General features: G+C 41.0%; 1 protein-coding gene across 1 annotated transcript in view; it reads left to right on the top strand.

Moving 5' to 3' along the window:
* Positions 1-20,282, top strand: part of LOC149273569 (nesprin-2-like) — a 95,206-nt gene that overhangs the window by 61,657 nt on the left and 13,267 nt on the right. Inside the window, exons 67-83 of the mRNA XM_089506142.1 lie at positions 346-542; positions 1,095-1,227; positions 3,301-3,483; positions 3,680-3,826; positions 4,208-4,384; positions 5,087-5,242; positions 9,722-9,847; positions 9,996-10,166; positions 10,542-10,675; positions 11,213-11,435; positions 14,747-14,926; positions 15,357-15,491; positions 16,062-16,216; positions 17,637-17,784; positions 18,237-18,331; positions 18,577-18,811; positions 19,044-19,238. Coding sequence (XP_089362268.1) covers positions 346-542; positions 1,095-1,227; positions 3,301-3,483; positions 3,680-3,826; positions 4,208-4,384; positions 5,087-5,242; positions 9,722-9,847; positions 9,996-10,166; positions 10,542-10,675; positions 11,213-11,435; positions 14,747-14,926; positions 15,357-15,491; positions 16,062-16,216; positions 17,637-17,784; positions 18,237-18,331; positions 18,577-18,811; positions 19,044-19,238 — 2,790 coding nt within the window. The remainder of the gene's footprint in view (positions 1-345; positions 543-1,094; positions 1,228-3,300; positions 3,484-3,679; positions 3,827-4,207; positions 4,385-5,086; positions 5,243-9,721; positions 9,848-9,995; positions 10,167-10,541; positions 10,676-11,212; positions 11,436-14,746; positions 14,927-15,356; positions 15,492-16,061; positions 16,217-17,636; positions 17,785-18,236; positions 18,332-18,576; positions 18,812-19,043; positions 19,239-20,282) is intronic.

The raw sequence follows: 20,282 nt of genomic DNA, 5'->3' as shown, positions 1-20,282 counted from the left end.
TGGTTGAAGAAACAGAAGAAAGAGTGAAGGAACGGCTCATCCAGTATCAGGTAATTTATCTGTTTTAAGACAAAAAATATAACTTCAGTGAAAAAAACCCAAATGTTTTTTCCAATCAACAAACTTTGACGTTTTTGCTAATTTTTCAGAAGGCGCGTCAGGGAAAATACAGACATAACCTGTATATTTAATCTGCCATGAACTCCGCCCCACAATTGCCCACAGCCAATGAAAGGAGAGGAGCCACTTATTGGGGAGGGATAATCATGCAACTCAAAATTAGAAGATTTTGACAATTCCTACAGTATCTATTATTTAACTAAACTAAACTTTTTTTTTTCTCAGCAAATTAAAAAACTCATCGATGCAAACGAATCCAGAGTGAGCCAAATCATCTTGGACGGGAAGAAGATTCTGACGCACGTGAGCTGCCCGGCGCTGGAGGCTCAGATAACCGACGCGGAGCAGCAATGGACGTTCCTAACCAAGAAAGCCGATCACGACCTTCATCGCCTCGAGACGCTCATCAGACTCCTGACCAGGTCGGGTTTTACCAAAGACGTTGCTTATTATAAATTATATAATTATATTATAAATTATTAATTTATTTTCTATTTTAATATGTTGTGTTACCTTTTTTTTTAGTTAATTCTACAGAAAAGCATTTAAAATAGGTTTAATTGTTGGTTTCCACTTAAAATAACGTCTCTTGTGCGTTGACCGTGATTTTTCACCGTTCTGCACCAGGCTTCCTCGTTCTTCATGGGTCGTTACTTTGTTTCTCTTTTTTTTCTTTGTTCTTCTATTCTTTTATAGTTTTTGTAATGAGCTCCATAGCGGTTGGTTAAAATCTAATATGAGGCTCTATTTGGCTGCAGGTTGTGGATGGGGGATGGGGCACCGCCCGATATTACATCATTTAAACATAACTTTTCATATACAAAATTTATAGCCAACGCTGGGGTCGTTAACCCCTTAATGACAAAGCCTTTACATGTACGGGCTCAAAATGCGTTGTTTTCAATGGGTTTAGGGACCGCCCATTGTCTTTAAGGGGTTAATGGCGTAATACTTATGGTTTGGTGTCTCTGCAGTTACAACCGAGATTTGGCCGAATTATCACAATGGTTACAATCTGCTCAGCAAAAACTGAAGAGCTGGAAGAGCCAATCGCTGGACGCCTCTCAGGATCTGACCGACGTCCGGCAGAACCTCAGCGACTTCTATGTAAGTTCACAAAACCTGCAACAATATCGAACTCAAGCGAACGACCAAAATATAATATTTATATACCGTATTGGCTCGAATATAGGCCGCACTTTTTCCCCCCACTTTAAGTCTTTAAAGTGGGGGTGCGGCCTATATTCGGGGTCTAGCGCCTGACGCCCGGGACATGCAGTCCCGGGCGCCGGGCAGGCAGCAGGGTTAGGATACAGATCCCCCGCAGCGGTGCAGGGGACCCGCATCCTACTCCCCGATACGCTCAGACAGCCTCCCCTGCCAGCACTTCCCACGGGGGGGGGTGCCGGCACGGGAGGTTGTCTGAGCGCATCGTGCGGACCGTCCGCACGATGCGTTTTACCTCTGCCCCCCCCCCCCGACTTACCGGAGCAGACTCCCGGGTGTCTTGCGGGGCCGGCGGGGGACATCTACGCAATACGCGTATACAGCTTCCGGTGCCGGCACATCCGCTGAGTGGGGGGGGGAAGAGGAGGACAGTGGCAGCATATTCCGGGGGGGGGGGGGAGGACAGTGGCAGCATATCTCGGGGGGGGCAGAGTGGCAGCATATCTCGGGGGGGGAGACAGAGTGGCAGCATATCTCAGGGGGGGACAGAGTGGCAGCATATCTCGGGGGGGGGAGACAGAGTGGCAGCATATCTCGGGGGTGGGGAGACAGAGTGGCAGCATATCTCGGGGGGGGAGACAGAGTGGCAGCATATCTCGGGGGTGGGGAGACAGAGTGGCAGCATATCTCGGGGGGGGAGACAGAGTGGCAGCATATCTCGGGGGGGAGACAGAGTGGCAGCATATCTCGAGGGGGGAGGAGGACAGTGGCAGCATATCTCGGGGGGGGGAGACAGAGTGGCAGCATATCTCGCGGGGGGAGACAGAGTGGCAGCATATCTCGGGGGGGGAGACAGAGTGGCAGCATATCTCGGGGGGGGAGACAGAGTGGCAGCATATCTCGGGGGGGGGGAGACAGAGTGGCAGCATATCTCGGGGGTGGGGAGACAGAGTGGCAGCATATCTCGGGGGGGGAGACAGAGTGGCAGCATATCTCGGGGGGGGAGACAGAGTGGCAGCATATCTCGGGGGGGGAGACAGAGTGGCAGCATATCTCGGGGGGGGAGACAGAGTGGCAGCATATCTCGGGGGGGGAGACAGAGTGGCAGCATATCTCGCGGGGGGAGACAGAGTGGCAGCATGTTTTTTTGGTGCTTTTTTAAAGAAAAAAACTTTTTCTTTAAAAAAGCACCAAACTTTTAGGGGGCGGCCTATATACGGGGGCGGCCTATATCCGAGCCAATACGGTATTATAATTAGTAGTAGTAGAAGTAGTGGAAAAAAGTATTATTATGGCTGAATACGTGAAAAAATTTAGACCGCGGACCTGAAAATTTGCCAAAATTTTTTAAAAACACTCAAATCCTCTAGGAAATCATTCAACCTGAACCCCAGACATAATTCCAGTTAAAAGGAGTCGTATATAAAGCCTGGTTTGTAAGCTACAGGAGATAATGGAAATCGCTGAAAATGTGAAAAAATTAAGACTGCGGACCTCAAGTTTTTGCCAAAAAATGTAAAATTTGAAAAACACTACTGTAAAGTTACTAGCTGCAGTATTATCAGCATTAGTAGTAATGGTATTATTAGCAGTAGTATAAGTAATATATATATATATTTAGAGCAATTATACACATAATCCTGTTATTTTTTCCTGTTTATTATTATTATTATTATTATTATTGTTTTATATAGCACCATCATATTCCGCAGCGCTGTACAATGGGTATTTTTGAATTACTTTTTTACTGGACATTAATACATCTCTATTCAAGGCAAATAAACCGCAGCAGATCAGTCATTCGGTTCTTTCTTCTGAATGTTTGATTGGATAAAAACCTTTGGGGTCTTTGTTTTCCGCATATACGGCTACAACCAATCGCTGCCTGCTTTAGTATCACGTGACAGTTAAATGCCACAATATACCGCATGATTAAAAATGATATCCGGGAGGGACTCGGGTATTCAGCGGGGCGGAGGATTAAGCCTCAAAGGTTTCGGTTTTTTTTACTAGGAATTCATGAACGACGTCGATAAGAAAATATCCCTGAAGTCGTCCGTACTGAGCGCGGCCGACCGGCTGCTGTGTGTGATGGAGGCCGACGCCACGCCGCTGAAACTGAGGCTGGCAAAAGTGGAGGACGGGTGGTCGGAGCTTGTGGCCGCGTTGCCGGCCGTGGAGGAGAGACTGCAGCAGGTAAAGAGCTGAGAAGATACTCTGTGTCCGGCACCGAGTCTCCCCTGTATGGGGGGGCTGTCTCTTTTTAAAGTGTCTGTAACCCCCCTCTCTCTCTCTCTCTCTCTCTCTCTCTCTCTCTTTTTTACCCCTAAAACAAGCCGAATTCGTACATTTTGTCCAATAAGTCATTCATTTGTATTAATTTGTATTCCAGCTGCTGACGGAGAAGCTGCCGTCCTGGGATGCAATTAAAGAACTGATGACTTGGATGAGCCAAGCGGAGGAAGGCAGAGAGAGCGACGGAAGAATAAACCCTCCGGATTCCGCGTCGGAGATCAGAGACCTGCTGCAGGAATATAAGGTGAAGATGGCTGCGTCAATCAAACCTACCGGCAGATCGGCCCCATTCGGCCCCCGTCTAGTCGGCCGTTTCTCCTGCCGTAACGACTCAAACCTTAATCAGTCGTCGGTCTCGTCTTAGATTCAGGAGCCGTATGTCTATCCCATGCGTGTTTAATACCCTCACTGTATTACCCTCTACCACTTCTGCTGGGAGGCTGTTCCACTTATCTACCACCCTCTCAGTAAAACCTCCTCGCATTATCTAAGCCTCTGACACTCGAGTCAGGCTGCCATCAAACTCGCTGTTTCAAAAGACAAGACTAGAGAGCGTTTTTCTCATTGTTACTGGTGAAACGCTGTGAAATTCTAGAATTCCAGGAATTTTCCTCTTTTCTTCCAGGGCCTCAGAAAAAAAACGCAGGACAAGCAGTGGGTCGTGGATTTCGTGAACCAGTCGCTGCTCCAGGTTAGTGTCGGGGACGTGGAGAGTAAGCGTTACCAGCGGACGGAGTTCGCGGAACATCTGGGCGCCATGAACCTGCGGTGGGATCAGATGAAGGGGAACATCAAAAAGAAGGTACGAAACTCGATGTTTTGGTAATAACAAAATTGCACATTTTTAGGCAGTACTAGAGTTTGGAACTACATGCCACAAATAAGATAGATTTCAATTTTGAGAATTATTTCATTTAAAGGGCAGATTTCAATTTTAAGAAGTAATATTATTTATAGGCTAGATTTTAATTTTAAGAAATAATAACATTTATAGGCTGGATTTACAATTTTAACTATTCATTTTATTGATAGGCTAGATTTTAATTTAAAATTTTAATTTTAAATCAAAAATATTTAAACATTTTCATTTTAAACATCAATATTATTTATAGGATAGATTTCAATTTGAAGAAATAATGGAATTCATAGGCAGAATATAAATTTGAATAAATGATGTAATTTCTAGGCTAAATTTCAATTTTAAATATAAATGTTATTATCGTTTCCGCCGCCAGGTACATTTTTGTTAATATTTTGCAGTAGGAGGAGGCTGCCATTTGTAGGGTTGTTTTCGAATGAATGAGACTCATGTGTCCTCCTTGTCCTAAGATGCCTTTAGTAGCAGAATAATTAAAAGGATAATTAATATTGAATTATTTTTAATGTTGTTAAACCTAACAAATAGAGATGGATAAACAAGGATCAGTTTGTGTTAGCTGAACGGCGATACAATGTGTCGCTGAGATTGATTGTTATTTTTATTTACTTGTTTTTTCTTTTTCAGATTCACTTCTTAGAGCAAACCCTGGAAGCTGTAAGCGAAGACGAGAGCCGGAGGCAGACACTCAGCGAATGGTTCACGGCCCAAAGGCAGCGGCTGACCAAGTCGCGGCTTCTGTCAAGTCTTCCTGCGGCTGAGAGTCTGCTGGCGGAGTGCGAGGTAAATGCCACATTCTGCCACGGCACCGAAAACCGCAAGAAAGAGAAACCCCCTGTTACTGCCGGCCCCTGTATAATGTATAGATAAATCAGCGAGCCGGCCCCTGTATAATGTATAGATAAATCAGCGAGCCGGCCCCCTGTGTAATGTATAGTTAAATCAGCAAGCCGGCCCCCTGTATAATGTATAGTTAAATCAGTGAGCCGGCCCCTGTATAATGTATAGATAAATCAGTGAGCCGGCCCCTGTATAATGTATAGATAAATCAGTGACCGGCCCCTGTATAATGTATAGTTAAATCAGTGAGCCGGCCCCTGTATAATGTATAGTTAAATCAGTGAGCCGGCCCCTGTATAATGTATAGATAAATCAGCGAGCCTGCCCTGTATAATGTATAGATAAATCAGTGACCGGCCCCCTGTATAATGTATAGATAAATCAGTGACCGGCCCCCTGTATAATGTATAGATAAATCAGCGAGCCGGCCCCTGTATAATGTATAGATAAATCAGTGATCGGCCCCCTGTATAATGTATAGTTAAATCAGCGAGCCGGCCCTGTATAATGTATAGATAAATCAGTGACCGGCCCCCTGTATAATGTATAGATAAATCAGTGACCGGCCCCTGTATAATGTATAGATAAATCAGCGAGCCGGCCCTGTATAATGTATAGATAAATCAGTGACCGGCCCCCTGTATAATGTATAGATAAATCAGTGACCGGCCCCCTGTATAATGTATAGATAAATCAGTGACCGGCCCCTGTATAATGTATAGATAAATCAGTGACCGGCCCCTGTATAATGTATAGATAAATCAGTAAGACACTCTTTATAATGGATATCAGTAAGAAGGCCTCCCCATGGTACAAATTTTTAACATACATAACACTGCGCGTTCTTAGAGCGGCTATTTTTAGATGGAGCCGGAACGCTCCCATTTCATTCAGAAGTAAATAAGAAAATGTTATTTTTTTTAGGATTTTTTCTCTATATTTCTTTTAAAAGCTCAGAACGCGGAATTACTGCTCCGACCGTCTTGCTTAAAAGTCAGCCGGCCGCTTCCTAGCGGTTTAACGCGCCTCGCAATTCTCTAAAGTGCCCTCGCGCTGCGTTTTCTTTGTGTCTAAATGTCTTTCTTTACAAAAAACACGAGCTGCTGTTTGGGTGAAAAATGTCAAAGAAATGTTATTGTTGAGATTATTCCGGATTAATCGTCCAAAACATTTCTCTTGGCGTCTAACCTTTCGGACCCGGGTTTATTCCTCTACATCACGGAGAACGGGGATTTTTATCACGCGTGTAGAGGATGTTATTTAGTTGCTTACAAGAAACTTTAAATGGGGAGATAAAACAGAAAATCTGGTCCTAAAAATGTCTATTTAATTAATGTTAAAAAAACTAAATGATGGTTAGAAACCTTTTTTGTAATTATGTTACAGCCAGAAATTCCCTTGTTTTCCATAAAAAGAGCTGAGTGACCCCAAACTTTTAAATGGCAGTGTGAGTGAGTATGTATGTGTGTGTGTATAGTGTGTGTGTGTGTATAGTGTGTGTGTGTATAGTGTGTATGTATGTATAGTGTGTATGTATAGTGTCTATGTATGTGTGTGTATGTATGTGTTTATAGTGTGTATATATGTGTATATGTGTGTGTGTGTATGTATAGTGTGTATGTATGTATGTATAGTGTGTATGTATGTGTGTGTATAGTGTGTATGTATAGTGTGTATATGTATGTGTGTATGTATAGTGTGTATATGTATGTATGTGTAGTGTATATGTATGTGTGTGTATGTGTATGTGTGTATGTATAGTGTGTGTATATGTATGTATGTATGTATAGTGTGTATGTATATGTGTATATGTGTGTGTGTATGTATAGTGTGTATGTATGTATGTATGTATAGTGTGTGTATGTATAGTGTGTATATGTATGTATAGTGTGTATTATGTGTATGTGTGTGTGTGTATTATGTGTATGTGTATAGTGTGTATATGTATGTATAGTGTGCATTATGTGTATGTGCATGTGTGTGTATAGTGTGTATTATGTGTATGTGTGTGTATAGTGTGTATATGTATGTATAGTGTGTATGTGCGTGTATAGTGTGTATTATGTGTGTGTATAGTGTGTATTATGTGTATGTGTGTGTATAGTGTGTATTATGTGTGTGTGTGTATGTGTATGTATAGTGTGTATATGTATGTATAGTGTGTATGTGCGTGTATAGTGTGTATTATGTGTGTGTATAGTGTGTATTATGTGTATGTGCGTGTATAGTGTGTATTATGTGTGTGTATAGTGTGTATTATGTGTATGTGTGTGTGTGTGTGTGTATAGTGTGTATATGTATGTATAGTGTGTATGTGTGTGTATAGTGTGTATTATGTGTATAGTGTGTGTATGTATAGTGTGTGTGTGTGTGTATAGTGTGTATGTGTGTGTATAGTGTGTATTATGTGTATGTGTGTGTGTGTATAGTGTGTGTGTGTATAGTGTGTATATGTATGTATAGTGTGCATTATGTGTATGTGCATGTGTGTGTATAGTGTGTATTATGTGTATGTGTGTGTATAGTGTGTATATGTATGTATAGTGTGTATGTGCGTGTATAGTGTGTATTATGTGTATGTGTGTGTATAGTGTGTATTATGTGTATGTGTGTATGTATAGTGTGTGTGTGTGTATAGTGTGTATTATGTGTATGTGTGTGTGTGTGTATAGTGTGTATTATGTGTATTATGTGTATGTGTGTGTGTGTGTAGTGTGTGTGTGTGTATAGTGTGTATTATGTGTATGTGTGTGTGTATAGTGTGTATATGTGTGTGTGTATTATGTGTATGTGTGTATATAGTGTGTATTATGTGTATGTGTGTGTATAGTGTGTGTGTGTGTATAGTGTGTATTATGTGTATGTGCATGTATAGTGTGTATATGTATGTATAGTGTGTATGTGTGTATGTGTGTATGTGTAGTGTGTATGTGTGTGTATAGTGTGTATTATGTGTATGTATAGTGTGTATGTGTGTGTATAGTGTGTATTATGTGTATGTGCGTGTGTGTATGTATAGTGTGTATTATGTGTATGTGCGTGTGTGTATGTGTAGTGTGTATGTGTGTGTATAGTGTGTATTATGTGTATGTGTGTGTATAGTGTGTATTATGTGTATGTGTGTGTATAGTGTATATTATGTGTATGTGTGTGTATAGTGTGTATGTGTGTGTATAGTGTGTATGTCTGTGTATAGTGTGTATTATGTGAATGTGTGTGTATTATGTGTATGTGTGTGTATAGTGTGTATTATGTGAATGTGTGTGTATAGTGTGTATTATGTGTATGTGTGTGTGTGTATAGTGTGTGTGTGTGTGTGTGTATGTGTGTGTATAGTGTGTATGTGTGTGTATAGTGTGTATTATGTGTATGTGTGTGTGTGTATAGTGTGTGTGTGTATGTGTGTGTGTGTATAGTGTGTGTGTATAGTGTGTATTATGTGTATGTGTATGTATAGTGTGTATAGTGTGTATTATGTGTATGTGTGTGTATAGTGTGTATTATGTATATGTGCGTGTGTGTGTATAGTGTGTGTGTGTGTGTATAGTGTGTATGTGTGTGTATAGTGTGTATTATGTGTATGTGTGTGTGTGTATAGTGTGTGTGTGTGTGTGTATAGTGTGTATTATGTGTATGTGTGTGTGTATAGTGTGTATTATGTGTATGTGTGTGTATGTATAGTGTGTATGTGTGTGTATAGTGTGTATTATGTGTATGTGTGTGTGTGTATAGTGTGTATTATGTGTATGTGTGTGTATAGTGTGTATTGTGTGTATGTGTATGTATAGTGTGTATGTGTGTGTATAGTGTGTATAGTGTGTATGTGTGTGTGTATGTATAGTGTGTATGTGTGTGTGTGTGTATAGTGTGTATGTGTGTATAGTGTGTATTATGTGTGTGTGTGTGTGTATAGTGTGTGTGTGTGTGTATTATGTGTATGTGTGTGTATGTATAGTGTGTATTTGTGTATAGTGTGTATTATGTGTGTGTGTATAGTGTGTGTGTGTGTGTATAGTGTGTATTATGTGTATGTGTGTGTATGTATAGTGTGTATGTGTGTGTATAGTGTGTATTATGTGTGTGTGTGTATAGTGTGTATGTGTGTGTATAGTGTGTATTATGTGTATGTGTGTGTGTGTATAGTGTGTATGTATAGTGTGTATGTGTGTATTATGTGTATGTTTGTGTGTATAGTGTGTATGTATAGTGTGTATGTGTGTATTATGTGTATGTGTATGTGTATGTATAGTGTGTGTGTGTATAGTGTGTGTGTATAGTGTGTATGTGTGTATTATGTGTATGTATAGTGTGTGTGTGTATAGTGTGTGTGTATAGTGTGTGTGTGTGTATGTGTGTATTATGTGTATGTTTGTGTGTGTGAAGATGTGCTTGTGGCTGAAGGTGTTGTTTCCTTTCTTGAAGGCGTTGGAGGAGCAGCTCGTCTCCAAGACGGACTCAGTCAGGAAGCTGAGGATGAGTGCGGCCGGAGGCGGTGCTGCTGGTGGAGTGCTGGTCTTGTTGGATCAGAAGGACTCTTTGGCCGCTCAGGTGTGTTTTTCTCCTGCGAATCGCCCTGAACGTCGTGCTCTTTGAAGTCGGCTCATATTCTGGTGGCGTGATTAGGAACCATCTCCACGGAACGATATAAACCCGCGAGTCTTCTCTATAACCCCAGTCGCTCTGCTCTAATTCACAGGTCGCGGAGTTGAAGTCCTCGCTGCCCTCGGGGATTCAGCTCTGGAGAACCTACGAGAAGAACCTCGAAGCGGTGGACAGGATGACTGTCAGAGTGTCGTGCGTTCTAGAGCAAGGACGGCGTTCCGCGTCGTCTCTGTTTGCCCTGCAGAGCCGTGCGAAGAGTCTCCGGGTACGGTTACCTCGCGTTTCATCTCTCCGGTCTCTGTCCAGGCGTTTCGTGGATCTGTTCTTTAGGAGGGCAATTAAATAAAAAAAAAAGGAATGTCCAGAATAACCGACCTATCAGTGAATCTCCAGAGTTCACCTTCAACCTGCTCTTCATGATGTTGATGATGATGATGATGATGATGATGATGATGATATGTAAATGAGTCGATCACAAAAAATGCTTATTTCTAGAATCTAAATTGGGGTGAAGAGTGGAATCTTTGGGTAAATACGGGGGGGGGGGCAATACGTTATACAGTGCTGGGATCCGGCCGTATAATAATAATAAATACATTCACTGGAGAGAGTACAGCGGTCTCTTTTTTGTCGTCCGTAGTTTGTTCAGGAGACAGCAGAACAACATGAAGAAAACTGGAGGAATCTGACGGCTTCTCTGGACAGTCTGAACGCGTTGTGCAGCCCATCCGTCCAAGAAATCATGGAGGAGAGGCACAGAGACTGCTCTGCACGGTGAGCTCCTGCTGGCCACAGAGGGGTGGTAGATAAGTGGAACAGCCTCCCAGCGGAAAGGGTAGAGGTTTTTACAGCGAGGGTATTAAACATGCATGGGATAGACGTACGGCTCCTGAATCTAAGACGAGACCAACGACTGATTAAGGTTTGAGTCTTTACAGCAGGAGAGATGGGCGACTAGACGGGGGCCGGATTGATCATTTTGGGGTCGTTTTCTTTAATAATAGGTTTTTTTAACAATAAAAAAAAGAGCATCACCTAAACGCAGCATAAACTCCCATGCAGGGTCTGTGTTCACATACATGTTCAAAAACATTCCATGCCGTATATATCCTGTATTTACACTATTAGACCCTGCCTTTCCCTGGGTTTTTTAGGCCGGTGTTATTTAAGGGTTAAAATATATATATATATATATAGTTTATTTAAAGGAACCTTTCCCCGCCGCGTTTCGCCCGTCCAGCCCGGTCCTTTGTCACTGGTCATGGTTTGGTCATTGTCTGAAATATTCGCATTGTGTTTGCTGACCTTCAGTGTTGATCGCATTGACAGGTGGGCTGCAGCAAATCGGGATCTCGTCCTCCAGATAGAGACCGCTGAGTCCTTACTGCGGCTGTGGGAGGCGTACAGCGGGGCTCTAACGGCCCATTCAACGAGGCTGGGAGAACTGGAGGAGAAATGGGAGCTCGTTTTAAACGCTAACATCTCAGAGGACCGACCCGCGGACTCACTGGAGCAGAGGATTCGGGATCTGAGTGTAAGTTCCTCACTCCAACCGTAGAGTCATTGTCACCGTTTACTTTCCTTATATCGTTATTCTGGGTCTTTTTCATAATAAATAATAAATCAGTCGATACCCGACGTTCAGCTGCTACCCAGGAGAAGCTCTCCCCGATCCTTGGATGAGGTCACAATAATACAGGCCGGAGCGCTTTATGTCGTAATTCATTTATATCCTTTTGATATTAAAGATAAAGAAGATTCTCTGATAAAGTGCGACGTCCCCAACGCGTTCCGCGGACATCCGGCTTCATCAGGAGGGAGAACCCAACTTTATCAGAGAATCTTCTCTGGGTAGAAATGCCATTTCCGAATGGAAAAAGCCCCCCCGAATTTCATCCCAATCGAAAGGGCAGGAAACAAAATTCTTTGTCCGAAATTTGCATTTGCGCAAGTCTAAAAACTGCAATTTCTACAAAAAAAAAACATTTTTTGTAAACAAAAGCATTGCGCTAAACCTATTTATTGCCAGAATTCCGGAATAAAGCCGTCGATACGGACGATCAACGAACATCAAACGTAGATTCCCCCTTTCTTCACATCTACCCCTCCCTCCCGTCACACTGTGGCCCCTGCCGGCAGGGAGGGGGGGGGGAGTCTAGCCACCTGCTTATAACGTCTAATCTGTCCGGCAGCTGGCACATCAGCTCTACGTCGGTTTTTTTTGTCTCAGGCGGTCGTTTTCCATAATTCGGTAATCTTTCCTTCGCTCCTCACTGGATGCGGGAATTAAACTCCAGATGTAGAGCCCAGATGTCTCGCCGCCGCGTCCCTCGCCTTTCCTCTATCACAAGAAACACTTTATCTTCACAGCTGCTGTAGACGCTTTTAATGTCAAAAGAAGCTTCGGTGCGGTCTAATTTTTAGATTTTTCCCCTTATTTCAATGGAAAAAAACCCCAAATATATATATATATATATATACAGTATATATAGACTATAATTCAGAATTTTGGGGTCACTCGGCTGTTTTCATGGAAAGCGAGGAAATTTCTGGCTGTAACATAATTACAAAAGGGTTTTCTAACCATCAATCAGCCTTTTAAACTTCAACTTGGATCAGGGAACACAACGTGCCATTGGAACACAGGAGTGATGGGAGTGATAAAGGGCCATTGGGACACAGGAGCGATGGGAGTGATAAAGGGCCATTGGAACACAGGAGTGATGGGAGTGATAAAGGGCCATTGGAACCCAGGAGTGATGGGAGTGATAAAGGGCCATTGGAACACAGGAGTGATGGGAGTGATAAAGGGCCATTGGAACCCAGGAGTGATGGGAGTGATAAAGGGCCATTGGAACACAGGAGCGATGGGAGTGATAAAGGGCCATTGGAACCCAGGAGCAATGGGAGTGATAAAGGGCCATTGGAACACACGAGTGATGGGAGTGGAAGATATTCCATTAAAAACCAGCCGTTTGTGGCTTCAATAGCCATTTACAACATTAACCCCGTCTGATCCAATTCGTGTGATTTTAATGGACAAAATCTGCTTTTCTGTCAAAACCAAGGGCATTTCTAAGTGACCCCAAACTTTTGAACGGTAGGGTTTACACACACAGAGAGTGATACAGGAGCCGGGTTGAAACTTAGGGGCGGATGAGGGTGGAACAATGAAAAGGATATATCATAATAGACATGTGAGTTGTTAATCTATTCTATCGATAGGAAGGGATGAACAAACAGCCAAAATGTGGCATTAATGTTTTACAATCCCCTATGGCATTTAAGCTATTCACTAAATATTATTGACATTTATTATTTACAGATAATATAAGTATTATTAAGTCATTTAATATTATTGTTTAAAGTTAATGGACGAAATGGGAGGAGCATTAGATGAGTGCCCAAAATACCCAAATCATAATAAGTTTCATAACATGCAGGTCTGAATGGACACATTGTGTTAATAATGTATGATTGTACTAGAGTTGTTGTAACTTTGTTACAATTGCACTAAAAGCTACGTGATGTGTACGACCTGATCGTCGGCCGGCAGAAATAATAAAACCTCTCTCTGTCTCTCTCTCATCGCTGTAAAGTGCATTTCCTTGGAGTGTTTGAAGTGAATTGGTGAGAGGTGTCAGAATTTCCACCCAAAGTCACGTCCACTCGCTTTACCGGAGCTATTTCAGGAGCGAGGACTCCGTAATGGCCTGTGTGCCTCCTCTCTCCTTATTTCTCCGTCTAATGACTTGAAAGCGCTCTTCTGTCTCTGGGAACCAAGGCGATTGAAACAAATTTCATTTACAGAGGACGTTCTAGAGTTTTTTAACCCTTTGTTGAGCCGAGAGAACGCTCCGGATTTACTTGACTTCCCCAAGTTTGTAAGAGTTAAATTCCCTCCTTGAATTCAAGGACCCTGACAAGTGACGGCATACAAAACAACAATTAGAAGAACCGTTATGGTAACATACCTAGATACACAATGATGGGACAATAAAGGGTTAATATTTTGGACAATGTCAACTCCTTCACAAAGCTCCTGGAACCTTCTTGCAAAACAAAGAGTCCTTATTTTTCCCAGATTCTAAGCTGAAATTGACCTTAAAATAATTTTAAAAACATAAATACGCAGGCACACATTCGAACATACATTTACACGCTCATTCTAACACACACACACTTACACAGACATACTCGTGCCAGAAGACACGCTCACACTCTCTCTTACACACACAAACACACTAATCACATGCACATTAACTATAACATGTACAGTGTGTACACATACTCACCCCCTCTCTGGCTCCCTCATCATCTCTCTCTCATTCCCTCACTCCCTGAACCTTTCTCTCATTCCTTCATCATCTCACTCTCTCCCTCCCCTCCCTCACTCCCTGAACCTTTCTCTCACTCCATTATCTCACTCTCTCCATCCCTCACTCACTCCCTGAACCTTTCTCTCACTCCTTCATCATCTCATTCTCTCCATCCCTCCCTCACTCCCTGAACCTTTCTCTCACTCCATTATCTCACTCTCTCCATCCCTCACTCACTCCCTGAACCTTTCTCTCACTCCTTCATCATCTCATTCTCTCCATCCCTCACTCACTCCCTGAACCTTTCTCTCACGCCTTCATCATCTCATTCTCTCCCTCCCTCCCTCACTCACTCCCTGAACCTTTCTCTCACTCCTTCATCATCTCACTCTCTCCATCCCTCACTCACTCCCTGAACCTTTCTCTCACTCCTTCATCAGCCCACCCCCCGACCTGTAATGACTCAATGAGTGTGATATGTTTATTGGCCTATACTCGGCAGTGAATAATCTTTCCGTTCTTTTAGGAGCTGAAGCAGAGTCTCCGGGAGCTCCAGAAAAACGCTGAACATATTTCTGAGCTGGCAGACGAGGTAATAAAGCAGAACCCGGCGGCAGCAGACATGGCGCTGGCGGAGAAAGAAGACGCATCGCGTAGAACCGACCGTTTGGAAAGAAAAGTTTCTTCAAAAGCAGCAGAACTGACGGTATTTCAGAAGCACGTTTTTAAATATAATGCCCCAGACTTGGTTTATAAAGCATGGGCAACAACTACCGCTGTTTGGCAACTGCCCCGGGCAAATGGCAGCTTTAACACCCATCAAAATATACCCTTCGGTCCACGGACTGGCTCAGACTCGCACGTCGGGGCTACAATGTATCAATGGCAGGAATCACATTCTATATGTAATACATCCTGTCTCATGTCAAAGAAAAGCAAGCATTTCATTGGTCAAGCCTCTGGCCAACGAAATGTAGTAATTATGGGCATGACAAATGGATCGAGGTATAATAGGGATGAATGCATTAGCGAAAACGGTCCCTGCCCCAAAGAGCTTACATTCTAAGCGTATAAAATGTTACTTTCCATTCTTTTGTAATAAACAGGCATCAAAAAGAGCTTCTTTGTTTCTTTAGTTAATGAAGAGCGACGTTGACGCCTTTAAGGGGGATTTGGAAGCTCTTCAGACTCGTGTCTGGGCATCTGCTGAAGCCGTTGACCAAATTGCCAGGTCTGGGAAAGAAACGGAGGAGAAATCTGATTTAATAAAGGTGAGCAGGTGTTTTATCTGCTTTGTTAACATGATATATTACTGGTATACTAGTGTAGTATTTCTCAGTATATAAGACAGAGGTGAGCTAAAGTACCAATAATATTGGCTAATGATGGCAACCAAATGGTTCCAATAATGGTCTGTGACTTGTCAGCAAATGAAGATATTCTGCATGGAGTCACCTGTATTCAAGCAGGGATTCCGGCTGTGATATAGCAGGAAGAAATGCATCATTTAATCACCATAAAATATGAAGAAGTCGGCTCCAGGCTGTGGGACCCTGAGAATCAACCCATTCACCCCAAAAACCCAAGATTTGGGTAAAAGTGTTGTGAACTTGCACACTCACCCTGAAATCACCCTTAAAATCCACCCATTCACCTAAGACCCAGAGATTGGGGTAAAAACCTTGAGAAACTGCCCATTCACCCCAAGATCCTGAGACAGGGGTAAAAATTCTATCTTATCTTAAGTACTTTCTGTATATTATCTCCAGTCTGTTGATAAAGTATTAGAACTGCGTTAAATATTTTTTTTTAAGAAATGTCACTTATATTTTTTCATGCAGCAGCATCTGTTAGGAGTCAGTGAAATGTCGGCTGACATTGAGCGGTTAAACGAGGAGAGCTTCGCACTGCCGCTTGATGACCACTGTTTGAGAGAAGTCCAAAACCTAAATTGCGCATGGTCCAAAACGGCAGCAGCCGCCCTGGAACACTGCAGGTCAGACTCCATATACCCCAAAACACCATATTTCCTCTCTAGTATAATCATGGAATTGGAAAAAATATGTTTGTGGAACCTTTAAATGTGAAAGGAGCTTACCAATAAAAGTAGGGGTGAGGAGAAGGAAGAGAACCTCGGGGGCGGGACATTAATTAGATATAGCTCTTTATCCCTCTTTAGCTTCTATAACCTAAATATCTCCAAAACAATTGCACAATGTATAGGCACTTCTAATTAATCAGTTTGTTCCCCTTGACGAACCTCTAGAATGATGGTCCAGCATGATTATGAAACTTCTAGGTGGCATGCATTGGATTATTCTAGGGGTTTATTTATATAGATATATAAAAAATATGAATATATATATATATATATATATAAACAAACAGTTACTAAATACATGAATTTTAACAACCTATGCATTTTGTTTCCATCCTTCGATGTACTACTGACTGATATTCACAGATATCTGAGCATCTTGAAACCCCTTTTTTATGTGTTTGTTATACATCAGTAAAAAGGTCTTTCTTAGAAGCTTCTTGGCACTTTTATTTCAATCAGCGAAATTGCCTGAAGCACTTTGGTCTCCGCTCGCCTGCACTCGGGAGGGGGATCTTCTGTGACCTGGGATCCTGTAAACTCCTTCAGATCCTGCAGTTTCAATGGATACTTAATATCTACTTCCAAACAAATACTGATATTGTAAACTTTGTATCTTTTGACAATAAGTTACATTCTTAGTACTCGGGGGACTGGGCTAGAGCTCCTGCTCGATTCATTCTAAACTCTGTCTGGTGTGGGGTGTCGTGATCCAGGCGTTGACTGACAGGCAGGGTTATAACATAAGCCCCTGCACTCCCTAGGTGGGGGCAGGTCTTATGGGCTCCCTTTTGTAACTTGTTGTCTGTTAAAGGGACAGTTTAATGTCCTAGGCAGCCTCATCAAAGCAAGGATTCATATGAAATGACCCTATGAAAATGCGTTCTTTACAATAAAGCACTTAACTTATGGAGAAGCTGCAGCTCCAGAGCTGCAGTGCAGTGTTTTGTGCCTCTGATTGGCTACGTGAAGCAGTCACAGGAAGACTCTCTTATTAAAGTCTGCGATTGCACATGGGGGGCAATCATTTGACTCTCCCTGGAACAGTAGCCAATAGCTGGGGGACAATTAAAAAGGGCAAATGGGGGGGGATTCTGCAGAGTCCCTCAATGTGGCCCCCACAGAAATTACGGTGCATGTGATTGCTGAAGTGTCCCTTTAACACACAGTATAGACTAGTGTAACGTTTTATCAAATCACTGGCAGTGGCACCTTGGGTTTAAATAATAACCATTTTGATCCATAACGAGATTTATAAATGGGGAGACCCCCCCCCCCAGGTTTTGTGTCCTTCAGAAACATTTTTATTTTACTGCAGAGAACAACGGATGATTCAGCTGGAAAACAATAACTTTGTTCAAAACTATGAAACCTGGATGGAGTCGCTGGAAAAAATGGAGAATTGCCTCACATACGGCATCGCAGGGACCTACGAAACCTTAAAGACGCAGCACGAGGCTTACGAGGTACTGCGGACTATACATACAGTTATATATATATATATATATATATATATACATACATTTATACTGTGTGTGTGTGTGTGTATATATATATATATATACATTTATACTGTGTGTGTGTATATATATATATATATATATATATATATATATACACATTTATACTGTGTGTATATATGAACGGCAGTGTATATATGTGTATATGTTAATACATGTTATGGGGCTATTCAGACTTATGTTGCAGAACTGACAATTTAAAGGACAAGTTAATTTTGGAGAGATCTTTTTTTATAGAGAATCATTTGGTTACTCAATTCTTTTCTGCTAATATGTGCATTTCTGCTCCAGAAATCCCTTTTTATGTGTATTTTGTCCCATTTGTTCTGCAAACTTCTCACTGTATGTAACATTTATAAGACTCCGTATTAACGCTTGACTTGGGTTTGTCTTTGCAGAGGCTTCTGGCCGAGATAGCCATAAATGAACACATATTGCCATCTTTCATTTCAAAAGCTTCATCTCTTTTGGAGAAAGGACTGGAGAAGAACAGGTAAAATTCACCTAGACATTGAAAAATATATCAGCTCATACCATCTGAAAAAGAGACCAACGAGGTCCTGAAAATTCATGGACACTCATGGAATAATACAGCAATATCCATGCTCCATGATACATTTAATAATATAATAATTTATTATTATATTATTAATATAATTAATTATTATTTATACATATATCTACTTTGCCGTAAAAATCAAAAACATAAATATTTACCTTTTTTTTTGTGTTCTACAGGAACGAGTTTGTTTTGAAGCTGACGGTTTTGAGGGAGAAGTGGACCAGCGTTATCCGGCTGGTCCGGGAAAGAGAGAGGGAGGTCAGAGCTCTTCTGAAACAGTGGAGGAATTTCGACCGATCGAAGAGAAGAACCGAGAAGCTTCTGCTGGGAATCCAAGACGCTTTGGCCAGCTTAGAGACCGATAAATGCCATAGTTATTTCCAAACGGAAAAACTCAAATATGACTTTAAGGTAAAATTGTGGAAATATACATATATTTTTTATTTTTTTTAATTATTATTTATTTATTATTATTTATTACTGTATTTAACGTGTTCAATTTTCTGTTTGTTAGGAAATAAGGGAAACGATTCTCATTAATACTTATCGTGCCATTCATCATTTTTCCATGTTAAAATTTTGTGTTGTATAATAAAAAAAATAAAAAAAATTAAGTATTTTTTTTTTTTTTTTTTTAACCTAGGATAAGGAACGGCAGCTCAATAGGTGGCGTTCAGTTTTCTTAAAGACTTTGGATGCCGGCAAAGACCTGCTGGTGATAGCAGAGCCAGAAACAAGCGCAGCTCTGAGCCACGATGTGGGGGAACTTCAGAAAGAGTGGGAGACCACCGAGTCGCGGCTGCAGGCAACACTGACCCAACTTAATACCGCTGTCCAGGTAAATACAGCCGAGGAGCAGAAATACCACAAAAATAAAAATAATGGAAATTGCCATGAAATGCTTTCCAGGTGTGGTTTGTAAGAAAAGATTCACCTTTCAAATTCCAGCTGTAGAGTCCCATTAGTAACTTATTACAACAAAAGGGTTTCTAACCATCAAGTAGCCGTTTAAACTTAAACTCGGATCAGCGAGCACAACGTCCCATTGGAACACAGGAGTGATGGGAGTGATAAAGGGCCATTGGAACACAGGAGTGATGGGAGTGATAAAGGGCCATCGGAACACAGGAGTGATGGGAGTGATAAAGGGCCATTGGAACACAGGAGTGATGGGAGTGATAAAGGGCCATTGGAACACAGGAGTGATGGGAGTGATAAAGGGCCATTGTTCCAATTCTAATAATTCCACAGGAGCGATCATATAATATATATTATCAGAATGTGTTATATAATATTAGTATATATTATATATTATTAGAATGCATTATATATTAGAATGCGTTATATATTATTAGTATATATTATATATTATTAGAATGCATTATATATTAGAATGCGTTATATATTATTAGTATATATTATATATTATTAGAATGCATTATATATTAGAATGCGTTATATATTATTAGTATATATTATATATTATTAGAATGCGTTATATATATTAGTATGTATTATATATTATTAGAATGCGTTATATATTATTAGTATATATTATATATTATTAGAATGCGTTATATATTATTAGAATGTGTTATATATTAGTATGTATTATATATTATTAGAATGCGTTATATATTATTAGTATATATTATATATTATTAGAATGCGTTATATATTATTAGAATGTGTTATATATTAGTATGTATTATATATTATTAGAATGCGTTATATATTTTTAGTATATATTATATATTATTAGAATGCGTTATATATTATTAGTATATATTATATATTATTAGAATGCGTTATATATTATTAGAATGTGTTATATATTAGTATATATTATATATTATTAGAATGCGTTATATATTATTAGTAT

Source organism: Sceloporus occidentalis, unplaced genomic scaffold (assembly GCF_023333645.1).
Source record: "Sceloporus occidentalis isolate IW3139 unplaced genomic scaffold, rSceOcc1.0.p SCAF_366, whole genome shotgun sequence".
NCBI lineage: Eukaryota > Metazoa > Chordata > Lepidosauria > Squamata > Phrynosomatidae > Sceloporus > Sceloporus occidentalis.
Note: the sequence above shows the minus strand (reverse complement) of the source record. Positions and strands in the feature narration are given on the sequence as shown.